At 37.2% G+C, this 11,683-nt stretch overlaps 1 protein-coding gene across 1 annotated transcript; it reads left to right on the top strand.

Annotated features, from left to right (window-relative positions):
• Positions 1-4,528: 4,528 nt before the first annotated feature.
• On the top strand, positions 4,529-6,531 carry LOC123905098. Its single transcript, XM_045954739.1, has 3 exons — positions 4,529-4,837; positions 4,963-5,135; positions 5,745-6,531. Exons 1-3 carry the CDS (start codon positions 4,529-4,531, stop codon positions 6,529-6,531), a joined length of 1,269 nt encoding a protein of 422 aa, XP_045810695.1.
• Positions 6,532-11,683: the final 5,152 nt, after the last annotated feature.

Raw genomic sequence — 11,683 nt, forward strand, 5'->3', positions numbered from 1 at the left:
AGTGCAATTGTAGTCTGCTATTATGTTTAAGACCTTAAGCATGCATCTTAAAAAAAGTCTGAATCTGACAGGTACAACCTATTATTTAATGGATTTGTCTTTGTTCAATTCATTCAGCTCTAAATTCTGCTCGATTTACTTGGCAGCTAGTTTTGTTATTATTTTAGTCTCAGAATCATGTTTTCGTTAATAAAATGGATTGCTTTTTGTTCATATTAGCTAGTAGGGTTCCTTCTTTTAAAGAAGTGTATTATTGGATACCTCCAAAGTAGTTTTCCGTGTTCTGCCAATCTTATTTTTCTTAAGTATATATAAAACTTCGTGTACAAGTACATAATGTTAAAAATTGTGATCCTTGTATATTCACATATTGTGCTGATTAGGCTCTGGTATCGCACACAATTTGTATTCAAATGGAATACTTTATGAGTTTCATTGATTCTATTTTTTTTCTTCCTTACGTGAATTTCATTGATTCTTCTTTTATTGAGTATGTATGTCTCTTTATATTATATAGATTCCTCTGTTGAAATATTCCTTTTCCTTCTACTATTTGACATAAAGATTGCAAGAAAATCTTGGCCTCATCTCCAGCATTTATATAAGTATCACAAACACTTGGGAAGCCTTAAAGCTAGTTATTATGGAGGAGAACCAAACTAGTTATTAAATAATACACCACAAAGAATTTCGTACTATTTGATGTGGGACTTGGACACCCTACAGTACCCAAGCCCCTATTGAAGCCTTGTTCTTGAGAGATGAGAGACGACGTCTCGGCAGCTGCACTCTACGATGCTTTCTTCAATCTTTCTAATTGATCTCTCCATCGTTAGATCTCTTCAAGTAACCACCAATATAAGCTATTATTCCTATTGCTAGAGGGGTCTTTTGGGGGTGTGCGACATGTGCGACGGCATAAGGCCCCATAAAAATAGGGGCTCTAAATTTTTTTTATAGGGTAGTAGTATTAGTAAATGACATATATAAAACTAGTAATTGCACTCAAATACTTGAGATTCTCTTTATTCTAAAATGATTGATTTATTAGTTACAAAATGTCCTAAAAGAGATTTTTCTATTGTGAATAAATTTTTTAGACGCTTTATAGCTAATTGTTATACTATAGTTTTATTAAATGAAGAGATGTGTAATAGAGATTTTCTTGTTTCTTAGACGCTTCATAGCTAATTTTGCATTGTTTCTTTTAGGCTTAATTAGTTAAATGGTCCCTTAAAGACATTTTAGGTTTCACATTGGTCCCTTAAAGAAAATAAAGTCCGTTTTGGTCCCTTAAAGATATCTCTGTTTGCCACTTTAGTCCTCTCCGTTAATTTGTTTTAATCTGAACCGTTTGATCTTTTTATTAAAAGTGTAACGGTAGGATTTGCATGTCCACTGAATATAATGGTGAACCATCATCAACCAAATATTTCTCTTGTTCTTCATCTTCTTCTCTCTCTTGTTCTTCATCTTCATCACCAACTTCATCAATCTTCATCAAACAAACCCAAAAAAAAAAAACAGATCCCCAAATTGAAAATTGAAATCCCTAAATCACAACCAAGGAATAGGAGCACAAAGGAGCAAGAAGCAACACAAATGAAACCCAGAAACCCATAACTAAACTTCATCAACACAAATCCAAAACTTCAAAAACTTGTAAATCTCAAATTCAGTTTCAACTGAATCTCAAATCAAACAACAGAAAAAATCCAGTCCTTTTCCATATTCAATTTCGCAACCTTAATAACACTACAAGTCTCAATCCTTAAAAACAACAAAGCAGAACAACAAGCTTAATTTCTCAATCTGCTCCTTCCAATTCAGTTTCCGTGTTGGTGTTTTCAGAAGCCATGAGAGAGTTGATTTAGGTTTGAAGATTAGAAACAATTGACCGAAGAAGAAAGTTTTGGAAAAATTATGGCAACATTTTGGAGAAAAAAATCTGGGTTTATTGTTTGTGTTGATGAAGTTTACAAAGAAGAGGGGAGGAAGGAGATGAAGAAAAGAAAATAAAACTAGGTGTTGGTTGTACATTATTAGATACAATAGATCTTTAAAATCCAATGGTTGTTCTTTTGATAAAGAAATCAAATGGTTAATATTAAAAAATTATTGAAGTCTATGGTGAACACCTATAGTGTTGGTTCACCTTATAATTTTGGGGTTAAAAATTAACGGAAAGGACTAAAGTGACAAACGGAGATATCTTTAAGGGACCAAAACGGACCTTTTTTTCTTTAAGGGACCAATGTGAAACCTAAAATGTCTTTAAGGGACCATTTAACTAATTAAGCCTTTCTTTTATTATGGCCTATTTTTATTAAAGGGCCACTTTTATATTTTGCACAGAGCCTCCAAAAACTCGGAGACGCCCCTGCCTATTGTTGGAATGGAGAAAACAATATTCATAATTTAGTACTTAATATCAACAGAATAGTAGAATTTTCCTTTGAAACAGTGGAAGGAAAGCTTAAATAGAAACAAAAACAGATGAGGAGTTTCTTGGCAAGAGCAATGCAAAATCCTAATTTTGTTGCAACAATTGCTTCAGCAGAAGGGACGGAGAAAATAGTTAGAGGAAGTTTTTTTCCAAGAAGAGGAGAATTATTAGTCAAGGGCCTAGTAATGTTGAAGTAAATGATGATTTAAGAGATGCTGCTGAAGAGTGCTTAAATTTTGTTACCCCCTCCGTCCCAAATCTTTGGTCATTTAATAAATGCTTTTATTCTTGTAAGGTACAAATGGTAAAATATCATTAATTGTACATTGAATTCTTAAAAGAATCAAAGTTTTGGGATAAAAGTAAAAGGCTAAAAGGACAAAAGTTTTACAAGGGAGGGAGTAAGCTTGAACCACATCAAGATGTTGAAGAGGATACTAATCAAATCAATCAAGTTGAAATTAGACATAAAGAGATTCATATTGAAGTGTTTTGGCAAGATTTGCTTAATGAATGTAAATATCATGCGAAACTAGGAGACGATTCCCCATAGCCAATCAGATCAACTGAGCCAGCAAACAGAACAACAGGGTGAGGACCACGTGGTAATTTCTCTAAATACACTCCTATGAGCACATCTAGAGAACGAATCTTGTAGGAGTGTATAAACACGAGTTTGTAGAGTCCGGGGTGAGATTCCCTAGAGAGATTAAGAAATCATCAAGGATAGACATAACGAAGTGCTGCAAATTCTATAAAAGTCATGGACATGAAACGGAAGATCGCATTCAGTTGAAGGGTGTTATTATAACATGACCATGTGACATTAGCTGAACTCCACAAATGTGGGAAAAAGGGGTTAGGATTAGAGTTTGCAAACAATACAACTTTTATAAAATATTTCAACAAGTTTTCTAACATGATTTTTTATCCCTACTTTTCAGTCAACTCGTGTACATCATTCGAAATTTTAACTTTTTTTTTTCTGTCATTTTAATATACATTATAGGAATCTTTCTTTGCAAATTTTAAATTTATTTATTTTAACAAGAGAAAATTAACTATTCTTTTTGGCGCATAAAAATTCAAGGATAAATGTTTACCCAAAAAAATAAATAATTAAGATAGGAGAGTAATTAATTATATGGTCATTAATACTAGTCGTGTGCTATTGACGATAACCTATGAAGCGGGGACACAGATACCGGACACGACACAGACACAGACACGTCGACACCGATAAAAAATTGGAAAAGTGACATAATTTAGTGTAATCATAAGTGTCAATGTCGGTGTCGGACACCGACACGTGTCCGACACAGACACGCCTAATCTGAGGAGTGTCGGTGTTTCCTAGACGACAACCATGTGTCGTGCTATTAAGTGTTTTCCTTAAAAAAATCACTTTTATAAGTTGTATCTAAACAAACTAAAGATTATTTTATTTAAAAAAAGTGATTTTTATTATAATAAACAAACACAATGTAAATTCAACTTTTCTAAAAATCTATAAAAACTAATCTCTAAATTATTTTACATCAAAATCACTATTTTTTTAATCTGTAACAAACGCACCCGTCAAAATTTTGGTAGATAGGGATCCCATAAAAACTTCTTTCAAGCAATGGGCAAAACTTGGTCATTTCTCAAGAACAATAGCTAAGGGACCCGATACTACTACTTGGATCTGGAACCTACATGCTAATGCTCATGATTTCGATAGCCATACTAGTGATTTAGAGTAGGATTCAATGATTATTCGTTCGCCGGAACCAAAACTACCGAAAAAATTAATAAATTTATAATTTAATCAAAATACAAATTTTAATATATAAATATAAATAATAATAATAATAATAATAATAATAATAATAATAATAATAAAATATTTAAAAAAACAGAGCGATGATAGAGAGAGAGAGAGTTAGAGAGAGAGAGAGAAGAGCTGCTTCTAGGGCAAGCCTAGGACGGCAGTTTCGGTCATCGCCTTCACCGGAAGTAAGGCAGAAACGGGGGGCGATTCCATTGATAGTGGAGAATGGGCTGAGGTGCGACGGAGAGGGTGGAAAGAGCTTAGACAGGATGAACGAAAACAGGACAGATATAGACGAACCTATGATCACCATTCGCGATCGCGCTCGAAACCTGGACGAGATATTTCTCACGATCGGTGTTGTATTCCCAATCACCAGGTCTGCAATCACTATCGATCTGGAAGAAGCAGGTCACGATATAACAGAGGGCGAAGCATGTTTCATCGGTCAAGGAACTGGCGTGTTGCGCGATCCTTCTCCTTCAATTCTAGAACGTGATCGTTTTCAGCCATGGAAGGGCGGCGGAAAGCTTCCAGTGGCCGGCGATGTAGGCAGGAGGAAAGGGAGGACGGTAGAGGTAGAGATTCCGGCCGAAATCACGATGGAAGGAATGCAGATAGACACCGTTTGGGTTTCAATCATGGAAGGGAGGAAGAAATTCATGATTCTAAGTGTGTTGTTTATAATAACCGTGTTATGCAGGAGGAGAAGAATTCCTTGAAGAAGCAAGAGTATGGCAGAAATCATTTTGGCCAAGGCACGGTTAAGGGCAACAACGGCGGTGCGAGTGCGGAGTTAAATTATGTGAATGGCGATGTTGAGCGTTCACATAATAAGATTGGTGATGGTGGTGCTTCGGGTTGTGCTCTAAAACGGTACGTATCTTTTTATTTCACAAATTTTCCAGCACAAATGTCGAACTTTTATTTGAGGAAGGGTTTTAAAGTCTGTGGTATGCTGGAGGACGTGTTTGTTGCAAAAAAAAGAAATAGATACGGTAAACCTTACGGTTTCGTTAAATTTTCTAATGTTAAAAACGTGACAAAATTGTTGAATGCTATCAACAATGTTTGGTTTGGATATTTTCGGGTTAAAGTTAGTGTTGCCATGTTTGAACGCAATGTTTCCGGGGTGGGAAGGAACTCGGAGAGGCAAAGGGGTGGATTAAGAAAAGGAGAAGAAGTGCAGTAGCTGAAAGTGGGGCAGCAAGACTCAGCAAGGAATGTAGAGCCTACAGGATGTGCTGGTAATAATAAGTCGCCGAAGAAAATTAATGATTATGCTGTAGTATTGATATTACTGCGGAGAAGGATAGTAGTGCCCCATGGGAAGGAGTGCAGGTGGGGGAGGTGGTTATCAAGCTAGGGGCTCGGCAGGAGGAGATAGTCAAAAAAGGCAGACTCAACAAAAGGGGTAGTAAAGTCTGCGAATAAGGTTGAGCAGCTAAATGATTCAGTCAAGGACTGCAAAGTCTTTATGCAAAGCTATAAATCGAAGCCTAATGATACGGAGTGGGCTTACAAAGGGGTAGTGGCTACAGTCTTCAATGGTGAATCGCTTTCTGTGGTGCATAACAGAATTATGGACGCGGGTTTTAGTGATCTGATTCTCATTCCAATGGGTGCCGATAAGGTTTTTGTCCATAGCACTGAGAATGGAGATGCTATGTCAGTGATCAACAATGCTAAGGAGTTCTTCCAACTAGTTTTTTGGAATTGGATGCGATGGGATAAGGAGACATCACCTTATCGGAGAGGTGCTTGGGTCCGTTTGTATGGAGTTCCTCTTCATGCTTGGAATGAGCAATTCTTCCAGCTGTGCGTTTTTGAAAGTGGACGGTTCCTTCGAACGGATAGTAGTTCTGTTGAAAAGACCATATTAGACTTCGCGCGAGTCTTAATAGCTACACCGGAACTTGACATAATCAAAAAAAGTGTGTCTGTGCTGGTGGACGAAATCATAGTGGAGATTAAGATCGTGGAGGAATGGGGATACGCTATGGGAGAGGATTCTTGTCTTTTTGACGAGGGGAGTGAGTTTGAGGAATCTCAAGCTGATTACAGTGAAGGTCAGGTGGATCCGGAGGTTAACCGCAGTGTGGACATGTTAATCGATAAATTTAAGGAAGGGCTTGATGAGGAGGATCTCGTTGAAGGCCAAGGCATGCGGGATGACGAATTGTTAGACAAGTCTGAAGCTAAACCAGGTCCTGAGAGAGTCGGGATTTCATATGTTTTGGGGAAGGGTTCTAAGTGTTGGTGTAAGCCCTAGAGGCCAATTATTTATAATTGCATGATACTTGTATTGGATAATTTACTTATTAAATAAAGGCTTTTCTTTATTATGTTTATGTGTTAAATAATAATAGAGTCCCTAGAATAGTAAGTTCATTGAATGGAACGTTAAGTGTGACTTAATCGTGAGAATCCATTACACATGAGAACACTATTCTTAAAACATCCGTAGTCGAGCTTTACTGTGAATTGGGATAACATCAAAACATAGAGACTATTATGTTGGTAGACTGATGATCACATCTCACGGATCATAGATAAAGAGTTATCAAGTCTTCACATAGATATAAATATTAAGAGTAATATTTATATCGGATTGACCCACCATGAGAATACTACATAGTATGTTATGAAATGTCATAAGATATTCTCATAGTGATAAGTGGTGTATTCCACCCTTCGACCTGAAACCACTATGTTCCCCAAATGTAGGAGTGTAGTACTTTGTCGCCATTCAAAGTTATCCGTAACAGGATGACTATAAAGTTGGTTGATGGGTATTCCACGAATCATGCTAAGGGACATGAGTGACCTAGATGGAATTTACCCCTCCTACATAACAGGAGATATGTCTATGGGCCCAATATTGAACTTAACAAGGGTGACGTACTATGCCTTGTGTTCAATATAGACATAAGGGTAAAAGGGTAATTATACATATGAGTTTTATCACGGAAAGGTTTGTCAAATCACGTGACATTCTTGTGACTTGGGTAGCAGTGATGTGTTGCTAGATACTGCTCACTGTTTATAATATTAAGATTAATATTATTGCCAACGTCATAAGAACCTACAGGGTCACACACATAAGGACAGTCGATATGGAAGAAATAAGTAAGACTTATTTTGAGGGTGCGATTAGTGAAAAACAGTTTTGGGCTTAAGAAGACCAAACACCGTTTGACCCAACTGACCACACAAGAAACTCTATAAATAGAAGCTTGTGTAGTTCAGTTTGTTTTTGCTTTTTCACAATTCGTTTTCAGAGAAACCTTAAAACTCTGAAACCCTAACCGCACTTCCTAAGCCTTCATCTTGTAGCAGCTAGCACTGAAAGTTGAAGACCTGTTCGTGTGGACTAGCTAGAGGTGCTGCCGTCGTGTGGTGCTTGTGATCAATAAGAGAAGCAAAGAGTTTGCTGTTTCAGTTATACAAAGGTATAACGTTTAACCCTGATCATGCCCATTCGCAAGGATTCAGTGAAGGAAATTTTAATTCCGCTGCGTTTTAATCTCTTTTATACACGCTATTCTCCTTCAGTGGTATCAGAGCCACTTGTGAAACCATGAATCGGTTTTGTTGTTATTTACAGTTTTATTAATATGATCAGAATCGGTAATAATAATAATAATAATAACAAAGATTAATAAAATTTGAATGATCAATCTTAACATATATGTGATATATGGTATAATTCTGATACGACATCAGTGTATGTGATATACTGATAGTATCATTCGTTGAAAGTTTTAAGTGATTGTCGTGAGCATGGATGATTGTGAGCGTGATCTTCGGAACCGATAACTGGTGAAGCATCATATATCCAATCGTCTGTGATGAACAAAATCCTGAAACGTTTTGATGAATGGTCATTGTATTAGGGTTTATAACAATACAAGGGTTGTGTTGTTATATAAACAGAACATATTGTTCATTGAAAGTTTTAAGTGATTGTCGTGAGCATGGATGATTGTGAGTGTGAGCTTCGAAACCGATAACTGGTGAAGCATCATATATCCAATCGTCTGTGATGAACAAAATCCTGAAACGTTTTGATGAATGATTACTGTATTAGGGTTTGTAACAATACAAGGGTTGTGTTGTTATACTCTGCGTAAGGTGATCAATCATGGTATTTTATTAATTGGACTAATTTAATAATAATAAATTATGTGTTTATTGTTATTAAAGTTGCATGATGAATGGTTATGGCCTTAGTTCTTCTTTTCGTTTTATTTGGGATTTTAAATACGGCCTACGTGTCGTGCCTCTCTTATATTCTCTTGATGTAATTTCTCTTCTCATCTCACTCCCTCGTATGAACATGAGTTTCTTGTAGTGATGTAATATAAGATTAGCAAATAGGACAGGAAGGACAGCAATGAAGATCTATCTTGGAGAAGTATAGGTCGTTCTTAGATATAGCATAGGTTCTCTCATTGGCTTGAGGGAACAATCACGCTAGGGGCCATAACCATGTCACTTTATTATATTATGTATGTTGATGCATGTTATGTATGGAGTGACGTCATTGTATGTAAGCCGTGGTAAGATGAGATCAAATTAATTATAAAAGCCCTCAAAGGAATTAATATTAAGTTTTATCGCTTTCCAACGAATAGCGCCCTTCAAGATCAATATCGATCAATGTAGGTTTTGCCAACGCGAAGTGCATTGTCAATATTGATAAGTTGCGGTGAGGTAATTTGTTTATCCGATCGCTATTTAATGGGTCTAACTTAACTAAAGAAAATATAATAAGATTATATGACTTTAGAAGCAAGTATTGGGTTATTCCATGTGATGGATTAGAATAAGCGTTATTCACCCAATAGAAAGGATATGAGAGTTGTATGAGATACAATTAGAAAGGAGTTTCCTACCTAAATAACTAAATTTTGTGTAATCAGCCCAACGCTGACTTAAAACGAAGTGAAATATGGATCTCATTCTCACTAGAAAATCTTCAAACGGGATTTTCCGAATCAAATGTCGAGGGTCATTTGTTTTGAGTAAAATAGTGGGAGCACATGTTTAATTAAAGGCCTAATTAAATGTGTATTAAAATTGTTCAATACTTATATTTTCACTTTTACAATTGTAGATCACCATGTCAAACACCAATACTTCGAACAACATTTTGCGAAGCATTCTTGACAAAGAGAAATTGTCTGGGACAAATTTTCTTGATTGGCATCGTAACTTGAGGATAGTCCTCATGCACGAGAAAAAGCTGTATGCTATTGAGGAACCCCAACCTAACCCTGAGGATGAACCTGCGGCCAATGCTCCTAAGGCTCAAAGGGATGCTTATCAGAAGCGTCTTGATGATGCCATGGATGCAAAGTGCCTCATGATGGCTACCATGACCTCTGAGCTTCAGAAGCAACATGAGGACATGTATGCGTTCGATATGATCGAACACTTGAAGACGCTCTACCAAGAGCAAGCCAGGATTGAGAGGTTTGAGGTTTCCAAAGCCCTGTTTTCAGCCAAGCTATCTGAGGGATCTCTAGTAAGTCCACATGTGCTCAAGATGATTGGGTACGTGGGGAACTTAGAAAAATTGGGATTTCCACTCGGAAATGAGCTTGCAACTGATCTGATCCTGCAATCGTTGCCGGAGAGTTTTAATCAGTTTGTTCTGAACTTCACCATGTCCGACATGGAGAAGACTCTGCCACAACTACTAGGCATGTTGAGGCAAGCTGAGCAGAACATGAAAACAAAAGGGAAGTCCAACCATGTTCTTATGATTGGCAATGGAAACAAAGGGAAGGGCAACAAAGGGAAGGGAGGCAAAGGGAAGGGCAAGGAAGTTGCCAAACCCAAACCTACCCCTCAAGCTTTAAAGCCCACTGGGGGAGTTGCAAAGGAGGGTAGGTGCTTCCACTGTAACAGGACTGGACATTGGAAGAGGAACTGCCCAAAATACCTGGAAGATAAAAAGAATGGAGTAGAGAGCTCCAATTCAGCAGGTATCTTTGTTATTGAAATTAATTTATCTACTTCTTCTACATGGGTATTAGATACCGGATGTGGTTCTCACATTTGTACTAATGTGCAGGGGCTGCAAAGGAGTAGAGGATTGGCTAAAGGTGAAGTCGACCTACGAGTGGGAAATGGAGCAAGAGTTGCCGCATTATCTGTAGGAGTTTATGCTTTAACTTTACCTAGTGGACTAATAATACAGTTAGAGAACTGTTTTTATGTACCTGCCATTAGCAGGAATATTATTTCTGTTTCTTGTTTGGATAAACTTGGTTTTTCATTCATAATAAAGAACAATTGTTGCTTCATTTATATGAATGATATCTTTTATGCCAATGCACAAATGAGTAATGGATTATATATTCTTGACCTTGAAATGCCAATTTATAACATCGATACTAAAAGGATAAAACGAAATGAGTTAAATCCTACTTACCTTTGGCATTGTCGCTTAGGCCATATAAGCGAGAAACGTATTTCCAAGCTCCATAAAGATGGGCTCTTGGATCCATTTGATTATGAATCATTTGAAGAATGCAGATCTTGCTTAATGGGGAAAATGATAAAGGCCCCATTCATTGGTAAAGGTGAAAGGGCAAATGATCTGTTGGTTCTCATACATACTGATGTGTGTGGACCATTTAACACACCTGCCAGAGGAGGTTTTCAGTACTTCATCACATTTACTGATGACTACAGTAGATATGGGTATGTATACCTAATGAAGCATAAGTCGGAATCCTTTGAAAAGTTCAAAGAATTTAAAAATGAAGTACAAAACCAACTAGGAAAGAAAATCAAAACCCTTCGATCAGATCGAGGAGGTGAGTATTTAAGCCTAGAGTTTGATGACCATCTAAAAGAATGTGGGATCTTATCCCAACTCACTCCTCCTGGAACACCACAATGGAATGGTGTGTCTGAGAGAAGAAACCGAACCTTGTTGGACATGGTGCAGTCTATGATGAGTCACGCTGATCTTCCAAACTCCTTTTGGGGACACGCCCTATTAACAGCAGCTTATACACTTAACCGTGTTCCTTCTAAAACGGTTGAAAAGACACCATATGAGATGTGGAGTGGCAAGAAACCACATATGTCTTACTTAAAGATTTGGGGTTGCGAAGTTTATGTAAGACGCCAAATTTCTACTAAACTTGAACCTAAATCTAACAAGTGTTTCTTTGTGGGATATCCTAAAGAGACAAAAGGATATTACTTCTACAATCCTTCCGAGGGCAAAGTGTTTGTCGCTAGGACAGGAGTATTCCTAGAAAAGGATTTTGTTTCCAAAGGAATCAGTGGGAGGAAAGTAGATCTTGAAGAAATTCATGATCCACAAAGTAATGACACACCAATGGAGGAACAAGAGCAGGATGCACAAGAGGTTGTGACAGAGAGTCCTACTCAAGTAACAC

The sequence above is a fragment of the Trifolium pratense genome, linkage group LG2 (assembly GCF_020283565.1).
Source record: "Trifolium pratense cultivar HEN17-A07 linkage group LG2, ARS_RC_1.1, whole genome shotgun sequence".
Lineage (NCBI taxonomy): Eukaryota > Viridiplantae > Streptophyta > Magnoliopsida > Fabales > Fabaceae > Trifolium > Trifolium pratense.